The following is a 20,915-nucleotide window of genomic DNA, read 5'->3' as shown; positions in this document are numbered from 1 at the left end:
TTTACTCGAATACACCAAGTTTGATAGTTGTCATTTGTCAATCTAGGACATTGAAAGGTTTGAATTGATCATCTTAAATAATCAAACCTAAGCTTTGATACCACTTGTTGGAAAAGAAGGATAGAGTGTGGTAGCTAATTTATAAGAACAAAGCTAAAGATTAAGAAGAAGAATGAGATGAATGATATTTTATTAAGAGTTTTCTCAAAACATACACTTTTCTAGCTCTTCTCTATATCTCTCTTAACTTTTTTTTTGTATAATACTTAATATTACAAGCTTATTTATAGGCCTCAAGTCCTAGCTAATCAAGAAATTAAACTATTCAAAGAAAATCATAATCTAATAATCTAATTAGACAAGGACTGTAATATACTAGTTTATTATAAATTCGTCTCCATCAATGATTCCTCTTTTAGCTAATATTAAAACTCTTATAAACTATAAACCTAGGAAACACATGCCTGCACATTCCATTATAGAAACTGGAAATGTTGAACATAGCTTACAGCTTTAGAAAACAATTCTCACGCAGTAGGTTAGGTTAGAATAGAAGTAATAAAACTAGCTAGCTACCTCCATAATAACAACAGAAAATTTACATCTCCATAATATCTATTTCCAGCTATAAGTTTAGCATTGAATGTTATCTCAGTTATTTTCAAGTTATGCATATACTAAATTGCATGAATAATATGCTGTTTTTGGGACCTATAAGTATTGGAAAATCTAAAATCTAGATTTTAAAAAGGAGAAGGGTGCCTCATCTCATATGAGACTTTTTTTTCCCGTCAAATTTAAAAATCATAGTAATCAAACCAATAGATTAATTTTATAATCTGACCTAAAATCAGATTTCTTGACAAATCAAATTGAGAGTTGACCCGACGGACGGACTATCTTTAAGGATTCTTTTAAAATTATTTATTTTTTTCTAAAATGACAAAGAAAAGCGACAGAAACAGAGTTGAAATTATCCTAAACACAGTGATCAGTCAACAAAAGCGTTTGTAGTCCAACGGTTAGGATAATTGCCTTCCAAGCAATACTCCCGGCAAACGCATTTTACTCGGCGGTCATAAGGATGCCGGTGGATAGAGGCACGACATCCTCTCCTTTTTTAGGTGAGAAAAAACCCACTTTACTTGGCGTCACTCATTTTCATCAAAACCCAGTTTCATAGGCTTAAATGGCGCCAATACTGCATACAAGAAAGAAACCCCAGCCGGGAGTTCTTTTGGAGTCAACACCGTCGCCCGAGCCATACTTCATCGCTAGAAAAGTAAATCCTACAGCCACTGCCAAGCTTGATATTGGACCCTGAAGTCCTCCAAATAGACAAGGAAGGGCTTTTACCCAACAAGGGGGATGGATCAACGCCAGATAATTCAGCAACGAGCCAGCAGAACAGGACTCCAAAATCACAGGTATCACTTGTGTCTATGAAGCATAAGAGTATTCCAGCATTAGGATCGCTCGGACATGTGCTATAGACATTAATCGTACGTATGTAGTTTAACCTTGAACAAAGACTGAGATCTTCTGGTGTATGTAAGGAACTTTTCTTGTGAAGTTTCTGCACAAACTTTCAGTTCCGTGGCTAGCAAAAGAACTCTAAATTTTCGCATAGCCCTGAAAAATCTTAAACGGAAACTCATTAGTTCTATGAAGTAGGAGTTCATAGCCAAACTCAGCAATCATGAACACAGCTTAATTTAATTTTTATGCTAATAAACACGGAAGGGATTGTACAAGGCATCATAACACAAATGTATTCCATTAGCAATTTGCTTCAATTCAATGTCCATGCAATTTGACTATGTAACGGTAATTAGTGAGATACAGAGTATGGTTTGTAGTAAATAAGTTACCACATATGCTCTTTGATGATCCAAATTGTTTCTTTTAGTCCACAGGTTCAGGAAAACTTCAAAAAAATCTGTCAAGAGTTTGCATTTAAGAAGAAAACAAAAAAAAACCATTAATGTCAGGAAGCAACATAATCACATATCATAAGAATGAACTGCTAAATAACTATGCAAGGCTATAACTATTATTCTACTAGTATGAGTTGCTGGGATTACTGGATGGTGTTTCCATTGATTCTTTGGGAAGATATTATTGTGATTTGTAGCAAATGTTACCTGCTTTAGAGAAATAGACTCCATTGCCATAGCTGCAAAGGAGGGGAGGAGGGAGGAGATATTTCATATTTGCAAAAGCTTGCCTCTTTTCAATACGACCAATCATTTCTGATGCAGGCTGGTGTTATGTGGTTTAACAGAATTAAATCCAACTTAAAACCTAATGTATTATAGCTAAGTAAGTGTTGTCATACTGATATCACATCTGCTTACTACTTTTTAGAATTTGAAAAAAAATTCACATGATAATTTTTTTTATAAATAAAATTAATAACTTAGCCCTACTTCATTTCGACTTTGATGCTCTAAAAATTGGTGTGATAGTTCTGAAGAATCCAGTTAGCTATAAGATATGTCTAGACCAGTTTTATGGTTTATAGAGCTTGGAGGAATTTTAGGGAAAAATATTATTTTTTTAAATTATTATTATTATTATTTCTTATTTAGTTTAGGAATCTTTTTTACTTCATGATTATTATTTTTCTATTTATTTTAGAAAATCAACAATATTAAGATTGCTATTTTTTTCTTTTTAGTTTAGGTATCCCTAAAACAACTTAATAATTATTAATTGAGATTTTTTTTCAATTTAGAATTGGTATAAATAATGTTGTTTACCTTGTATTTTAGAATAACAGATTATACTTTTATTCTCAAAAATAAAATTATAAAATTAGGGTTTTATATGATAACCATATTCAACTTTAATTTTATCTTTTTAACTTATTATTTTCTTGTTTGTATTTTTATTTGTGTCAATTGATATTAGAATTCAATTATCTTGAAAGTTATTTACTTGCTGTGTGTGTGTTGGAATAACCATGGCTAGAAGAGGTAGCAAAATAAAATGAGTTTGTGTAGAAGAAAATCTGATACATATGAAAATGGATTGTAAAATTAACCCATCATTCAGTATTTAGTAGGGGTGAGGAGTCTGAGAGATTATAAATAGGAAAAACAACTTCTTGACCATGATGAATATAATATTAAAATTAAAAGTTTTGATTATCCAATTCCTTAACAAAATTGATGCAGAAAGAGACGATTTAGATGTAAAATTATTAATTTGTGAAGTGCATGAGAATGGAATTAATTTAGATGTGGTTTCAAATGTGATTTTTTATAAAGCACATTGCAAATGATATAGCTCACATATGCTTGAAGGGAATTGTGGAATTGATGGGGTTAAAATTGATGTTTTGTAATTCAGATAAAAGATGTGAAACAAATTTTCATATCTTCTTTAAACTTTTATTTTATTAAATTAAAGACTTGCTGAGACAGAGTGAAAAAGACCCAGTAAAAAAGATGACCGGCCGGTAGGGGAAGAACAGCATAACAAACATAGAGAAAGATGACCAGTAGTCTCTTTTTTATGTTATATATTCTGCTTCCATAACTATATCTCCAACTTTTATTGTCCTTTAAAAATCCATCTCTCTCGTTTTCCTCTCTCCCTCTTTTACTCACACATAAGTTACCAGATATGCTCTTTGATGATCCAAATGGTTTCTTTTAGTCCACAGGCTGGTGTTATGTTACCTGCTTTAGAGAAATAGACTCCATTGCCATAGCTGCAAAGGAGGGGAGGAGGGAGGAGATATTTCATATTTGCAAAAGCTTGCCTCTTTTCAATACGACCAGTCATTTCTGATGCAGGCTGGTGTTATGTGGTTTAACAGAATTAAATCCAACTTAAAACCTAATGTATTATAACTAAGTAAGTGTTGTCATCCTAAAAATAGAGATATTGGCAACAAAATCTCCATTATTTTGTTCACTGTTTGTTTGTTTTTTATTTTATTTAGGACTTTAATTTAGCATCCTTAATTTTAGCCAATAATATCACACCTGCTTGCCTTTTTTTTAGAATTTGAAAAAAATTCACATGCACATTTTTTTTATAAATAAAATTAATAACTTAACTCTACATTTCAACTTTGATACTCTAAAAATCGGTGTAATGGTTCTGAAGAAACCAGTTAGCTATAAGATATGTCTAGACCAGTTTTATGGTTTATAGAGCTTGGAGAAATTTTAGGGAAAACAAATATTATTTTATTATTATTTCCTATTTAGTTTTGGAATATTTTTTACTTCATCATTATTTTTTTTATTTATTTTAAGATTGCTATTTTTTTTTCTTTTTAGTTTAGGTATCCCTAAAATAACTCAATAATTATTAATTGAGTATTTTTTCAATCTAAAACTAGTATAAATAAGGGTGTTTACCTTACATTTTAGTATAACATATTATACTTTTATTCTCAAAAATAAAATTATAAATTAGGGTTTTGTATGATAACCATATTCAACTTCAATTTTATTTTTTTAACTTATTATTTTTTTATTTGTATTTTTATTTGCTTCAATTGATATTAGAATTCAACTATCTTGAAAGTTATTTGCTTGTTGTGTGTTGGAATAACCATGACTATAAAAGATAGCAAAACAAGATGAGCTCGTGTAAGAGGAAATGTGATATATGTGAAAAATGAATTGTAAAATTAACCCATTATTCAGTAGAAATGAGAAGTCTGAGAGATTATGAGCAGAGAAAATAACTTATTGACTATAATAAATATGATATTAAAATTAAAAGTTTTGATTATCCAGTTTTCTTGCGGATTGGAATTAATCATAAAAATTCAACAAAGATAATAATGAAAGAGACAATTTAAATGTAAAATTCTTAGTATGTGATGCGCATGAGAACGAAAACAAATTACAAGTGGTTTTAAATGTGAGAAGGGCATTGTTGAATTGATGGGGTTAAAATTGATGTCTTGTAATTCAGATAAAAGATGTGAAATAAATTTTCAAATATTCTTCTAACTCTAATATTGATTTTATTGTTGGGGAGGCTAAGCATATTGTTAATAAATATAATGTTTAGTCTGTCTCGTAAATTTAATTTTATATTTACGAGATTTCTCTTGCTCACATGCCTTCGAGATATCTCTAGCTCTCTCTATCGGATCCATGGTTGCTTTAGCAATGAAACTTATATTTAATCCGTTAGTTTTTCAAAATATTTATCACATAAAAACATTAAATTAAAGACTTGCTGAGACAGAGTGAAAAAGACCCAGTAAAAAAGGTGACCGGCCGGTAGGGGAAGAACACCATAACAAACACAGAGAAAGATAACCAGTAGTCTCTTTTTTATGTTATATATTCTGCTTCCATAACTATATCTCCAATTTTTAATGTCCTTTAAAAATCCATCTCTCTCGTTTTTCTCTCTGTTTTCATAGCCAAAATACTAACATTGCCTGTTCACTAAAACCCTAATCCTCTCTCCCTCTTTTACTCACACCATGAAGAGCCGAGAAGATTTAGAAACCAATGAGCAAGAGATCTCCACGAAGAGAAAGCATAGCAGCAACAGCAGCAACAACAGCATTAGCCAGCAAGATTTGGAAGGTGAAGATGAAGACGATTTTGACCTTACACTTTCTTTGTCTTTTGGTCCTCTGAGATCCAAAAAGAAAACTGCCCTAAAAACACTACAAAACCACATTTATCATTGTCGCTGCCACCACCTGTAACTTCATTATCAGTAGCCCAGCATCTATAATGGTTTTCTCCAGTATCTCATTCATATTAATTTTAAAATATCTTTCGCAAAAGAATTTACAATTAATCACAGTCAAATCACCACTGTTCATGCCCCCCTCTTTCTACTAGTGTCAATTAAAAGAGTAAAAAAAATTCACACAATTCTAACACATCATTCACCGCTCAAATTCATGAATCACATACTTTTGGAATGTTAGCACCTAATCTTGTCACAGCAAATATCAACTCTTTTATTTGCATGCGCAATACATGAGGCAACATATATACCTCCAGAAATTCTTTTGGTGAATTTCTTGCTCTGGTTTGCAAATTTCATCAGATTGATTGTGCTTTTTTACTCATTACAGGAACAAAAGGTGGTCACTATCTTTAATGCACCCAACTATTGCTACCGCTGTGGGAACATGGCTTCTATTTTGGAAGTTGATGACTGCAAGGGTCACACATTCATTCAGGTTGGTGTCTGATGCTAGAGCACTCCATGGGTAATGTCACATAAGTTAGGCTCAAAATAATATCTTCAAAATATGTTTGCAGTTTGAGCCTGCTCCAAGGAGGGGCGAGCCAGATGTGACCCGGAGAACACCAGATTATTTCCTATGATTGAAGCTGGTCTTGAGATGCCGAAACCTTCCAGCCAGTGCTTCCTGGCTGGTTCACTTATTGAGGGCATTTTTCAAATCTAAGAGCATAAATTCACAATGATGGTGGGTGGGGTGGGTGGCAGAAAGCATGAATAACGGGCAGGTGGAGATTCCTTGATTCAATTGGTTTGCTGATTATGCTAGAGTTTCCATAAGAGGAAGCAGTGGAGTGGTGACCAAATAGCCGCAAATGTACCATTTCCAGCAAACAATGCGGCATCTTTTATTCCTTTGCCTTGATTCTGTTTTTGTTATCTTATTCCTCTTTGTAGAAGGATGGTTGTTTCAGGGTTGGGTATGTGTAGAGAGACAATGAGTTGACTTAAAATGGGTGCTTTTATATTTTTTTCTAACCAAGTGTTCCAGTAGGTTCCTTAACATTTCTAGATAATTTTTGATTGCACATTGCATACGAAAGCTGAACCTGAATTGAATTTAAACCCCCCCTTCAAGTTTCCCATGACAGTTCATTACAAGCTTTGGTTGTGATTTTCCCGCGAAACATAGACTTGCTAAGCGGTTTCTCCCTATCATCTTCTCTATGATAGTTGCCTTGATCATGGATTGTCAAAATATTGATTATGTCACCAGTGCGAAGTTCCCGAGAAGTGTTGTCTCCTCTACAAAATATTGAAGCAAAACAATCAGTTTACTCATTTACTGTCTCTGTCAGCTGGCTCCTGCCCTTGAAAGGTTGTGGAGAGCTAAAGTGGCGGTTCCTTGATATTTTGGATTGTAATTAATGGATAAGAGACTGGTGGTTTGTGTGAGTGGACGGTTTATGCCATTTATGGTGCGGATGGATGATGATTGCCAGTACTTGTTTGATAACGAAAGGCAGGCGGTTTGAAAAGTGTTGAGCAGCACCTCAGGTCAAATGGCATCTATTGATTCTACATTTAACTAGGAATCTTTCGCAATGGGTATGGTCATTTTCAATGCCCACTGAGCTTTGAATCTCTTGCAAAATCGCCAACCTTAAAGCGTTGTCTATTTTTAGATAACCCCAAATAGGGAAGTCTACTCTAATGAAGGCCAAAAACCTTAAGATACAAAGCTATAGCATGTAATAAATCTTCTTTTTCTTTCTTCTTTAGAACCCAATTTTGTTTGGGTATTAATGTTAATGAATTGAAATGCTTTCAGATCATATAATTATAATTATTTAATATATTTTTTGCTTTCATCTGTGTGCTTAGGCTTAGTGCCAGGAGAGAGCTCGAACCCCAAAACAGGATATGGATGCCATAGCAGCATGTCTTCTCTGCTGTGAGCATATAGAGAACAGCATATCGTCTGATAAATGCCTCAGAAGTTTGACACTTGTAGTGCAAGCAGTTTTTGAGCAAGGGTCATAGTTTTGAAAACTGAGAAATGTATGTGCAATTTAGTTTCCATGAAAATTCTAGTTTTACCAGAGAATTGAGAACCTGATATAAGCAATGAACCAATCTTACAAACATTCAAACTTTGACGATTTCCTCTATGATACACCAAGCATAATCTTGTTTCACTATTCACTCCACTTCTCCACTGTTTGCTGTCATAACTCCCCCACCTTAGGGCTGCTGACAAAATCTTGATTTACTGAAGGATCAAGCTAGACATTGATTGAGCTTTTGTGTATGCCAGGGGCAATGTGAGAAGTTTCTTTGTTCTTCCAACATAAGCTCGTCTTGTGAAGTTATCGTAATCTAGTAGGGATGACCACACCTGCAACAAATCACAGACCAATGTGTCAGCATATGAAAAATCTTAAGGTACAATATAGGTTAAAGTTGGAAGTGTTGCAAATTTATCATTCAAGTAATGGAAAGTTTTCAGTTCATACTGGCCACCGGCTAGCCTTTTCAAGCTTTGAAGCCCCTTCTTCTGCAAGGTTGAAATAGAATCTTGCCCTTGTTATCTGCTCCTTCATGAACTCTCTCCATCCATCAGTTAAAAGATTCGGACGAGAAAACTGAATGGAAGTTGTACGGAAAAAGAACTTACTCCTCTCCCACATCTCTAAGAATGTTTGTAAGCTGATTTCCAATACCCAAGTACAGTGCCGCATTATAAATACTTTGAGCAGAAGATTCAGATTCTGCTGCAATTCCCATCACTGGAACGCTCATTAGGCCGACTGTGCCCGCAACGTAATAGCAATAAAGATAGAGCTCTTGAAAATTATCATAACGGAATCTTGTCGTATCCATTCTCATACCTTCAATCATGTCCCTAAAAGGCTGTGATATGATAAAAAAAACTCTTATCAGATTGAGAACATACACTATGCTAGGAATTAATCCACCTAGTAAACATTCCAAGCACCTTAATGTCTAAAGGGAACTTGGAAATGGTATCAGTAAGTGCAGCATCGAGCATGTCATAGGGGCGTCCATCAAAGATGTCTTGTTAGGATACTTGCATGCAAACCCGACAAGATAAAAGGCTTAAATGAGAAATGAGACACACGAGAATTTACGTGGTTCACCCAATTAGGCTACGTCCACGGGCAAGTATAGAAGGATTTTACTAGTAATGTGGGAATTACAACCTCTCTCTATAATAGGAGAACAACTAAGAATCTCTCTATTACTAGGAGAAAACACCTCACTTACTCTCTCACAAATACCTCACAATTTAGTGGGATTAATTTCCCTCTTCACTCTCTCTTATTTCTCTCTTCACTATCTCTTATTTCTCTCTTCACTTGGCATGTATAATGCTTGGATGCTTGCCTATTTATAGGCAAGCATCCATGGAAGAGCAAGTGGCCAACTTGGCCAACTTGGCCAAGTGGCCAAGTTGGTCAAGTGGGCAAGGTGGGCACCTCCACCTATCTTCACATTCTCCCACTTGAAGACTTTGATGATTGAATCAAGTCTTCACACTTCATCATTTGTGATTCTTCTATCCTTTCAATACTTGTCATCTTCATGCTGCTTACGTTTCTGCTAGGCCATAAGAGGATCTGCACCATATATACTTATCAGTGTTGACTGGTTTGGTCAAAGCATCTGCTGGGTTTTCCTTTGTATGAACCTTCTGAAAATCCACACTTCCATCTTCCACCACTTCGCGAACAAAGTGATACTGAACATCTATATGTTTTGTTCTTGAATGAAACGCTGGATTTCTTGCAATATGCAAGGCACTCTGACTATCACAATACACCAGAATCTTCTCGTGTTTGTGCCCGAGCTCCTCCATAAGTTTCTTCATCCATATTGCTTCTTTACAAGCTTGTGTAGCTGCCATATACTCAGCTTCTGTTGTGGATAACGCTACAACAGTTTGAAGTTTAGAGACCCAACTCACAGCTCCTCCTGCAATTATGAACACATAGCTTGTAGTGGATTTTCTTTTCTCAAGGTCACCAGCAAAATCTGAGTCAACATAAACTCTGACAATGAATTCTGATCCTCCATAACATAATGCGGCATTTGAGGTCCCCTTGATGTATCTCAAGATCCTCTTGATAGTATTCCAATGCTCTCTACCAGGATTTGCCATGTATCGACTAGCTGCTCCCACTGCTTGTGCAATGTCTGGTCGTGTACATATCATGGCAAACATTAAACTTCCCACTGCTGATGCATACGGTACTCGAGACATCTCCATCCTCTCTGCTTCATTGCTAGGAGACATACTTGAGGATAATTTGAAGTTAACAGGAAGTGGGGTGGAAATTGGCTTACAATCTTGCATGTTGAAGCGTCGCAAGATCTTCTTTAAATAATTCTTCTGAGAAAGCCAAATCTTCCTCTTACTTCTGTCTCGGTGAATTTGCATCCCTAGAATCTTGTTTGCTGGTCCCAAGTCCTTCATATCAAACTCCCTAGCCAACTGTGCCTTCAATTCTTGGACTCGATCTTTGTTGGGGCCTATTACCAACATGTCATCCACGTACAACAACAGAATGATGAAAACATCATTTTCTTCAAACCTCTTGTAATACGTACAATGGTCTGAACTGAGTCTGTTGTACCCAAGGCTAATTATGAAGGAATCAAATCTCTTGTACCAACACCTCGGCGCCTGTTTGAGACCGTATAGAGATTTGTTCAACCTGCAAACCAAGTTCTCCTTGCCTGTTTCAGCAAAACCCTCTGGTTGGAGCATATAAATTTCTTCTTCAAGTTCTCCATGAAGAAATGCAGTTTTCACATCTAACTGCTCTAAGTGAAGATCAAATATAGCACACATTGCCAAGACTACTCTGATTGTAGTAAGTCGTACCACCGGAGAAAATATCTCATTGAAGTCTATTCCTTGTTTCTGAGCATATCCTTTCACCACCAATCTTGCACGATACCGCTCCACTTGATCATTGCCATCACGCTTTATCTTGTAAACCCATTTGTTGCCAATGGCCTTTCTTCCTTGTGGTAGCGGAACAAGATCCCAAGTGTTATTCTTGTGCAGAGCTTCAATCTCCTCTTGCATTGCTGTCATCCCACATAGATACATCTGTGCTTTTGATAGCCTCATGGAAAGTTGATGGCTCTCCATCCTCTGTTAGAAGACAGTATGCAATGTTGCTCTCAGTAAACATATTCTGAGTGCCAAGCCGGTGGTCTTCTTTCACGAGTTGACCGTCGAACTTCAGGAGTTTCAGACTCTATTTGTTCTTGTTTCTTCATGCTCTGGTACAGCTTCAGAAGAAAGTATGATTCTGAGTATTTTCCATCTGGACTTCTGTAGTCTCCTTTAAAATGCTATTATTTTCTTCCATTTGCATTTTATCTTCTGCAAATATGACATCTCTGCTGATGACTACCTTGTGGGCAGTGGGATCCCACAAGCGATACCCCTTCACTCCATCAGCATATCCCAAGAATACACATTTTCTGGATTTTGAATCCAGCTTGCTGACCTCTTGAGTATTGTACATCACGTACACAGGACTTCCAAATATATGCAATCGAGAATAATCAGCTAGCTTTCCAGTCCACATCTCCATCGGTGTCTTCAACTCAATTGCAGTAGACGGAGATCGATTTATTATATAACAGGCGGTATTGACTGCTTCTGCCCAGAATGACTTTTCTAGACCTGCAGCCTTCAACATTGCTCTTGTTCTTTCCAATAGAGTTATGTTCATCCGCTCTGCCACTCCATTTTGTTGTGGAGTGTATGCCGTTGTGAACTGCCTTTTGATACCTTCATGTTGACAGAAGTTATCAAATTCATCACTGGTATATTCTCCTCCATTGTCAGTCCTCAAACACTTGATCTTCTTTTCAGATTCAAGTTCTACCCGCGCTTTGAAGGTTTTAAAAACTGCGAACACATCTGCCTTCCTTCTAATCGGATACACCCAACATCTCCTGGAGAAGTCATCTATGAATGATACAAAGTATCTTGCTCCTCCCAAGGATACAACCGGTGCTTGCCAAACATCAGAGTGAATCAGGTCTAAGATGCATTTGCTCTTAGTTGTTGACGTGCCAAACTTCAACCTATGTTGTTTGCTTGTAACACAGTGCTCACAAAAGGGTAAAGTAACCTTTGTAAGCCCAGGGAGTAACTTCTGATCAGAGAGAACCTTTAAACCTTTCTCTGACATGTGGCCTAGTTTTTGATGCCACATCATCGTCTTCTCTTCTGCAGGACTGGCTGATGCGATTGATGCTTCTGCCTCATGATGTGTTTCTCCCATTAATACAAACATGTTTGCAACTGTCTTTCTTGCCTTTAAAACCACCAGCGCTCCTTTGACAATTTTCATGATTCCATTGTGTGTTCGAATCTTACAGCCAAGACTATCAAATTGTCCTACGGACAAAAGATTCTTCTTTAAGTCTTTCACATGTCGCACTCCTGAAATAGTACGAATTAAGCCATCATAGGTCTTCAATTTGATGGTGCCAATGCCAGAAATCTCTACAGCATGATTATTGCCCATGAACACTGTGCCTCCAGAGATAGGTTCATATGTATGGAACCAATCTCGTCTAGGGGTCATATGCCATGTTGCTCCTGAATCCATTAGCCAGACCTCAGCGAGCTCTTCTCTATCTGTAGAGATTGTTGCTGCTTCACTATATAGAACCTCTCCATCTTCTGAGGTGTTTGCAACACATCCTTGAGGTTTTGATGACTCTGCAGTATTCTCTATACCCTTTTTAAACCAACAATCCTTTTTGAAGTGCCCTTTTCTGCCACAGTTGTAGCATTTCATCATCTTCTTACTTCTTGATTTGGACCTCCCCTGCCTTTGACTCCCACTGGAGCCACGTTCCGTTGATCTTCCTCTTGATACCAACAATGCCTCAGCTTGGTTTGAACTGTTTCTGTCTCCTTTGTTTTTGCGCCTATTTTCTTCTTCCAAGATAGCGGCTGCAAACATCATCGAAGACTAAAATAGTCTGAAAGGATATTATTGGTCAAGTTGATAATGAGCTGATCATACGAATCAGGAAGACTTTGAAGTAGAAGCTCTTGCACGTTCATTTTCCTCTATTTGTTGACCCAACGTAGTGAGTTGTGAAAATAGAGTTCTTATTGTGTTGATGTGGTCAGTCACCGACGTGGTTTCTGCCATTCGAAGGGTATAAAGTCTCCGCTTTAAGAAAATCTTAGTGTGCAAAGACTTGGACTCGTATAGCTTTGTTAGAGTCTCCCATATCTCCTTAGCTGTTTTCTTCTCCGCCACACTTGATAATACTTCATCAGCTAGTGCTAAATGTATGTTAGCAATAGCATTGCCATCCATCTCATTCCATTTTGCATTATCAGTGATCTCCGCGGGCCGATCCCCAATTGCTGCCAAGCAATTGTCTTTCCTCAAGATTGCCTTGATTCTCATTTTCCACAGTGAGAAATTGCTACCCTTGAACCTCTCAATCTCGTACTTTGCTGCCATTGTATTCACCGAGATCTATTCAGCTATCACCGTTTCACAGATCTGTAACGTATATAGAAATAGTATCGTGTGAATAATACTTCACTAAGTAAGTTCCCAGGAAAGACTGGAGGGGTCACAAACGGTCCCGCTTAAAACCCAATCTCCTTAGACAGAACTTCCTAGACTGTATTTAATCACCGCACTGACTTTCTATATACGCCAACAGTAGCGTAAGTGAACAGTACCGTATGGATGAATAGTGCCGTATAGGTGAATAGTGTCGTAGACGTGAATAGTAACCGTATACACGAATAACTTTTGTGTGTTAACAACACCAACCAGGAAGGCTCTGATACCACTGTTAGGATACTTGCATGCAAACCCGACAAGATAAAAGGCTTAAATGAGAAATGAGACACACGAGAATTTACGTGGTTCACCCAATTAGGCTACGTCCACGGGCAAGTATAGAAGGATTTTACTAGTAATGTGGGAATTATAACCTCTCTCTATAATAGGAGAACAACTAAGAATCTCTCTATTACTAGGAGAAAACACCTCACTTACTCTCTCACAAATACCTCACAATTTAGTGGGATTAATTTCCCTCTTCACTCTCTCTTATTTCTCTCTTCACTATCTCTTATTTCTCTCTTCACTTGGCATGTATAATGCTTGGATGCTTGCCTATTTATAGGCAAGCATCCATGGAAGAGCAAGTAGCCAACTTGGCCAACTTGGCCAAGTGGCCAAGTTGGTCAAGTGGGCAAGGTGGGCACCTCCACCTATCTTCACATGTCTTGCAGCCTCTCCTCCCACCTATCAAGAACAGCAGTGCTCATGAGCACTGCATTGGGTCCATCGACCAGTTCATCTGTCCTCCTGCACCATACTGCAGAAAACATTTCAGTTGCAGCAGAACAACTTTCATAACAGTTTACTTCTTATGTAAACCTCTTTGCTTAATTCATCTCTAGTGTGACTGTTAGGATCAATTGAATTGCTTCTTCGATCTTCTGAACTGAATATCTTTTCACGTAATTTCTTGTAACTATAAATAATTTGGTAGTATTGTCTTTGAAGGACTAATTTATCTATTCTGGGGTTTAATCTCTTACCATAAATTGCCCATGTGGCTTTCTGTCGCTCCTCTGTCATCAGCCGAGTTCCTGCATCGAGAGACAATGGCCATCATTATTTTGCCACACAATCTGTGATGACATACAGAGGCAAATTAAATGTTTTGATAAATCATAAAACAGGTTTGGAAACCAGTGCTAATGGGATCTGGTAAGCAATCAAGCAAGCATCGAAACGACGAGATAGTTTTCATATCATCTAGAAATCCTTGAATCATGACATCTAGAACTATACATGCAATGAACAATGTGAAAGAGATATGAATGTTACCTAGATAGAAAGTCTTGGCATATTCGGCGCAAATGTTTCTGCACCTTTCATAGGCTTCTTCAAGAAACGCTGGATGGAACTCCGGCTTTCTACAGATATCTTGCTTGCTTAAGCTGTTAGCCTGAGACCGCCTCTCAACAATTTCATGTGCTTGAAGATCAGTATGAGGAATTCCATGTTTAATAGCCGAAGAAAAGCACGCTGGCTTGATCTCTTATGAGCTGCGATCACTTCAGCTCTTGCTCTTGTAACCAAGGAGTTTGAGCGCAAGAACTTGCCATTATCTGCCCCATTGCAAGGCTTAGACGAAAGTGAAAATGGTACACAAGAAAGAAATAAAGTAGCCGAGGAACTTCATGAAACGTTTAACGATTCTTCTCATGTACGAAAAAGCTCTCTAGAAGAATGATAAAATGGCTTGAAAGGATCTTGAACTTCCTTCAAAACATCAGAAAACGTTACCTAATAACTTGGTCATGATACTGCAATATCGAACAGCTCAAACATTTATACTCTCTAGCAATGTTAAGTCAATTAACGAGCTGTCTCTATACCTTAATTCCTCTCCTTTTCAATCTCTTTATCAAAAGGAAATTGATGATAGCATCATGCAAATTGCCAACTAGTTTCAGCTTACTAGATTTTTCAAGCAAAAAATGGGGGATTATTCAAATGGCTTGCTCTTATCAAGGACATCAGTTTGCTTTACAAAATCATGACAACTTGTAGTTTTTTTATTTTTTATTTTTCAGTAAAGACATGAGTCCCTAATGTGGTGTTTAGAGAATATTGGGTGTTACGAAGATGCTAGATTTTGTCCAATACCAACCTATCCAAAACTTTGTTTAAGACTATGCAACAAGAATCTTGATCACCTTGATGCCTCCCTACACCCTTCGATTCTATTTATGTCCTGAGGTGATTATGCAGGAAGTTTAACGGTATAGAAGTAAAATAAAACCCTCCCCCGTGAATGAACTAATCAAATGATAGGTCATGTTGACGTCCTCTTCCAATTATGGAGGCCATGATGCATGCCAGTTGGACTAGTTCCATGTAGTGCTTCCTTTGGAGCATCTCAACATCAGGATTCGGTACATCTACAAAGCTGAAAGTTCCTGTTTGGAGCTGCTTCTTGGCAGTTTGACTGTCCATTGATGTGATGCACCCTATGTAAGTTGAGACCTGAGACTATCTTTGCTTTGGCTCAACCGAACCAGCACAGCGAGGTGCTGAGAAAGTTCACTAAATCCATCGGGATCTAGCCATACTTGCCAAAACTAGAAAGGAAATTTGATAGGTAAAAGTCAATGTAAAAGACAAAGTGTGAGCTGAAAAAGGAACATCTTGGAGACCGGAAAAAACAATGCCGAACGGCTTTGATTGGTTGTTCTAAAGCAATGAGCCAAAAGAAAAAAAAGAATCATTGATTCCACCAATGATACTAAACTAGGAATTGCAGTCTGCATATATGTGTCATTTTCACCTCAGTTACTTAATTTTCTCTAATAATATAAAAGATTAGTGAAAGATAATTTGCTCAAAAACCTAAAATAGTATAAAATTCATTCGGTTGCATCACTAGAACAGCTTTAAAATCCAACAATATAAAATTCAATGTAGTTTTAAAAATCAATTTAAAAATTGATTTGAATAAAATTTGAGTTACAAGTGGGAGGATTAACTCGAGTCGTGACTGCAAAATTCAACTCAATCGAACCACAACGACGACGACTGTGATGGAAGTGTTTAATCGAAACTTGATGGATTTGGGTTTAATCTACCATAAAAAAATAGACCATCCTCACGTGACCATCTTCCAATAGAAGGGAAACTCAACACAACAAAAAACTTAATCATTACCCAGCTAACTTGATCATTCTGTAAAAGTATAAGTATGAAGAGAGGGCGACTTTATTCATGATAAAATTAGTTCTTGACATAGACCTCACCCAAAGCTTGGGTTGTGGGTTGACCCGCGGGTCAACCCAAGTTTGAACGCATTCACATGGTTTGAAAGGAAAGGATTATCCTACTGGCCCTGTTATCATCGCGAACCGACATGTAGGGAAGGGAAGGAAACGGAGAGGAAGTTGGGTATTAAGATAATTCCCCTCCCTTTTATTAAGTATTGGTGCTCTATTCATAGTCTTTATTACAACACAGTGTTTGAATCAAATCCTACTTTTTTTTTCTCACTTTATGACAATGCAATCTTGCAAGAAACAGTGAATTAACGCGGAGATGAAGCCCTTAAGAAGTTTCCATGTGACTTCTGGCTAGGTTACTAACTAGCAATTACTGATTTAGATCTTCATCGACATCAAAAGGAGAAACAAGTAACAGCTTTTTTCATTTTTTTTTCCCAAGGAATCTGCTAGATATCAAACCAGGGAACAGATTCTCAATTACAGAGAGTAAACAGAAGGGAAGGGTAAATCCTACTCTTGTGGTTGTGATTACTTTTGGCACTGACATCAGTACGTACTAATACACGGAGGAAGCAAAAGGAGTGGTGGTCATGGAAATAGAAGAGGAAGAAGTGAAATTGGAGGCAACGGAACCAGAGAAAGATGGAGCTTTTCCGACGCTTGGACTACGTCGTCGACGTGCACCTGAGCAAACCTTCCGTGGCTTCGATCAACCATCATCTATCGAGGTGATCGTATTAGTTCTAGTACTTTACTAACAATTTTCAAATATGTGGTTTCAGATCCATGTTTTTGCTTCATTGATTTCTACACCTTCTCTTTAACTAAAAAATCACTACATGATTATTTATTTTTTACAATATTTTTTAATTAAAAATATATCAAATTGATATTGTTTTATTTTTTTATTCTTAATATCATCGTTTTAAAATATCAAAAAACATTCATAAATTATCAGTTTAATATTTTTTCAAATAAAAATAATTTAAAAAGCCTACCGCGGTATTAAACGAACACTAATTAATTCAACTCAAAACACACACATATGTACACGCATAAACCCAAGAATTAGAGTCTTAAATTCTTAATGTGTTCTTATGGGATAGCGAAACACAATAGTTTGGCCATTTTCCTTTCTCATCATGTCAAACCAATGGATCTTTCTCATGTCAAGCACAAGGTATGTATGTTTGCTACTTTTTCTTTAGAAATGTTAACAAACTCAATATATTACGAGAAAGCATTACCAAAGGCTTAATAGTTCACACCAACTAAAATTACTATGCATTACTATTCTTCTAGTCAAATTCTCTTTCAATTTCATTCTTATACGTGATGCTATTGATATTTTATATGTTAAAATTTTCTTTTCTTTTCCACATTCTTAAGATCTTTGGTACAATTTTAAAATTGAAATAGAGGCTAATTTAATGAAATAAGATTTAAACTTGTATTATAAAAAACAACTATTACAAAATCTCAATCGGTTCGGTAGATCATTTGGTGTGATTTTAGATATTTCTGATCTATTAATGAGTGTTTTAATATTGAAAATGGATTTAATGAGGTTATTAAGATGTTTATTTGGTGTTTTCAAGTGAAAGAAAAATTTTAAAAATAAAATTTCAAATTTTAAAAACTGGGATTTTAATTTTTTAGCTACCTTAAAATCTTAACTAGTAAATAACATGATGTGATTTGTTTACACGTACATATAAAATGAATAACATATTATTTATTTTATTTTAAAAAAAAAAATAAAAAGAAAAAGAAGAAGATCAGGCATGCAGCTGAGATGCCTAGCCTCTTTCTAGAGCTCTTTAATTTTATTTTTTATCATTTTTTTTTAATTAAAATGCACTATAAATAAAATAATATTTAAATTAAAATTCAATTTTACCATAGTTTTTAAATAACATTATTTTTTTTTAATTGTAATATTAACAATTACTTTGAGTCACATGATACCTAATATGCATTTCTGGTTTGTGGCATTGGCATCAATCTTAGATCCTAGCATACTGAAGAAACTCTTCAACTTTCCTATTATTCGTTGGTGCCTAACAGGCTGCTGGTTGTCATTTAGCGATAATGATTTGCGCCAGCTGGAAAAAGTACCTTCAATTCGTGTCTAACCTCTTTTTTCTTTTTTTTCAGTTTCTAAGTACTCTCGCGGAAAATCAAGTCCATGGTATTCCTCACTCCCGTGGTATAGCCCAAATGGATGTCCCGGTAAGTAAGTAAAATCTCGATTGTTTTAAATTTTTATAAGAGATGCATATCCTAACTCGAATTCTAACCGATTAACATTTTAAAATTTTACTTAATAATTAAAATTTTTTAGTTGATATAATTTTTTAATATGATATTAAAATTATAATAATTAAATAATTATGAGTTTAAATTATAATATTTTTTTTCTAATTAATAAAATTAAACAAATAATTTTTATTTGGAAAAAAGATATTAAACAATAATATAAATTATATTTTGATTTTATTAAAATTTTAAGTTGAGATTGTTTTTTTTATTTAACCTTCACTTACCTTAAACTTTTGATTTTCAGCATTTCCCGATTTCCACCATACTTACATGAAAAATATTTAATGTTTTGATAATGCAGTCGCCTCCTAACTGGAATAACCAGACTGTTCCAGAATTTCCAAGAGAGGAGGTCTATGCTCTTATTCTTTTGAAAAACTTTTGATTTTCAGAATTTTCTAATTTTCACCGCTACTTCCATGAAAAATATTTGATGTCAAGTTCGTGGAATGACCAGCCTCTTCAAGAATTAACTGAAAATGAAAATTTAATGGAGAAGGTCTATACTTTATTTCTTTTGAAACTCTTGATTTAAGAATTTTCCAATTCCCACCACGACCTCCATGAAAAATATTTAAAGTGTTTTGATAATGCAGTTACCTGACGTAGCTTCGCGGAACACGCAGCAGCCTCCTCCAGACTTACAAGCAAATGGTATGTTGCTATTAAGACTTTAATATTATATTAAAGAAGTAGTTTAATAAAAAAAAATTAAGTATTAAGTGAGATTCAATATATAATTTATATTATTTTTTAATATTTAAAATAAATCATGCATGAAAGCAAATTATATATCTAAACACATGGAATTCTTTTTTGTCTGTCTTCTTTTGAAATAATTCTTCGAAGGTTGATATCACAACCTATATATGGATATTTGGCCAACTTTGCAGATAATCGTGTTGAAAATCTTGCTCCATCTGTCCCTAGCCAAGACGACTCGATGAATGATAATGATGTGAACCAGGTGATATATATATAGTGTAGATGGGATAATCTCACATTATGAGTCTCTGCCAGTCATAATTGTATTGTTTTGTGTATTATCAATTATCTTACATTATGTCATTGTGAATTGTACAGCTTGTAGTCTATGCTGCAGAGGCAGAACAGCTGCAGGATGCCGGAGAAAGTTCACGTCCTAGAGTAAGAACTATGGAAACAACGCTTTTGAGAATTGGTGAGATTTTCTCAACTGCCTTGTTTACAACTAACCACTTTCTTGTACAGGAAATATCAGGATGGACTTTGCTGGTGACAAACTTAATCGTAGAGATTGCATCTGCGGTTTTTTACCAGATGGGTTATGCATTAATTGGCATGGTGTTGGCATTTGTAGCTTTGCTTCTTGCTACCGTTGAACTCATTCACATGGCTCGAAAGGAAAGATCAACTTCTACTTCCGCAACTAGAAAGCCTGTTGGCACTATTGTTGAGTATTTTGGATTGGCTGGTGCTGTGTGGCAATGTGTTTATTCGACTGTGGAGTATATATATACTCGTCAGGGGAAAGATAATCCAATTAAGATGTATCTTCTGCCTTTCATTTTCTTATTGTGCGTGGTGATTTCCAAATTATTAGTCGACAAGAGATCCATTGATGAGAGTTCTTAGCAATGGTATTTTCTTTCGAACTAGAAGAAATTGCTAGTATTGTGCTCTAAGGACTCTTTTTAGTGGAATGTGTCAAAGCTTTTGATTCCTAGATTTTCTTATCGAAGACCGAATTAACTTGCAATGCAAGACACTATTTCAGACAGCGAGCATGAGTAGATTAATTTTCAACTGAAAATGTGTATGCATGTTACTTTCCATGCTATAAGGTTGCGTTTGGTTAGTGTTTACAGATAGAAACTGGAAATGACGTCTTCCAATAACCGAGGAAATTACACATGCCTGCTCATTCCGTTGTACAAACCGGAAATGTTGGACACATCTTGCAGCTTCAGAAAACTATTCTCAGACAGTAGGTTAGGTTCTAATAGAAGTAATGAAACTAGCTAGCTACCTCCATAATAACAGAAAATTTACATCTCCATAATATCTA

The 20,915-nt window shown here is 35.8% G+C and overlaps 3 protein-coding genes across 4 annotated transcripts in view; 2 read left to right on the top strand and 1 right to left on the bottom strand.

The window, feature by feature from the left end:
- The window catches only part of LOC118027913 (bifunctional 15-cis-phytoene synthase, chromoplastic-like), a 32,977-nt gene extending 17,207 nt beyond the window's left edge, over positions 1-15,770 (bottom strand). Inside the window, exons 1-6 of the mRNA XM_073404907.1 lie at positions 15,620-15,770; positions 14,616-14,765; positions 14,324-14,374; positions 14,003-14,097; positions 8,684-8,761; positions 8,202-8,598 (exon numbers count right to left, since the gene is read on the bottom strand). Coding sequence (XP_073261008.1) covers positions 8,359-8,598; positions 8,684-8,761; positions 14,003-14,097; positions 14,324-14,374; positions 14,616-14,765; positions 15,620-15,770 — 765 coding nt within the window. The 3' untranslated portion in view covers positions 8,202-8,358. The remainder of the gene's footprint in view (positions 1-8,201; positions 8,599-8,683; positions 8,762-14,002; positions 14,098-14,323; positions 14,375-14,615; positions 14,766-15,619) is intronic.
- On the top strand, positions 5,399-6,787 carry LOC118027899 (serine/threonine-protein phosphatase PP2A catalytic subunit-like). The gene is made up of 3 exons (XM_073407175.1): positions 5,399-5,570; positions 6,074-6,181; positions 6,264-6,787. Exons 1-3 carry the CDS (start codon positions 5,493-5,495, stop codon positions 6,327-6,329), a joined length of 252 nt encoding a protein of 83 aa, XP_073263276.1. The 5' UTR covers positions 5,399-5,492; the 3' UTR covers positions 6,330-6,787.
- A 975-nt stretch (positions 15,771-16,745) lies between the features above and the next one.
- Positions 16,746-20,627, top strand: LOC118027912 (uncharacterized). 2 transcript variants are annotated; one of them, XM_035031414.2, is made up of 7 exons: positions 16,746-17,274; positions 18,704-18,778; positions 19,170-19,220; positions 19,465-19,522; positions 19,762-19,835; positions 19,952-20,014; positions 20,099-20,627. In XM_035031414.2, exons 1-7 carry the CDS (start codon positions 17,137-17,139, stop codon positions 20,480-20,482), a joined length of 843 nt encoding a protein of 280 aa, XP_034887305.1. In that variant the 5' UTR covers positions 16,746-17,136; the 3' UTR covers positions 20,483-20,627. The 2 variants fall into 2 exon arrangements, with proteins under 2 accessions (XP_034887305.1, XP_034887306.1); XM_035031415.2 differs by lacking the exon at positions 19,170-19,220 and having other exon boundaries at positions 16,753-17,274.
- Positions 20,628-20,915: the final 288 nt, after the last annotated feature.

The sequence above is a fragment of the Populus alba genome, chromosome 1, assembly GCF_005239225.2.
Source record: "Populus alba chromosome 1, ASM523922v2, whole genome shotgun sequence".
NCBI lineage: Eukaryota > Viridiplantae > Streptophyta > Magnoliopsida > Malpighiales > Salicaceae > Populus > Populus alba.
The sequence above is the reverse complement of the archived record's forward strand: the minus strand, read 5'-3'. Positions and strand labels throughout refer to the sequence as shown.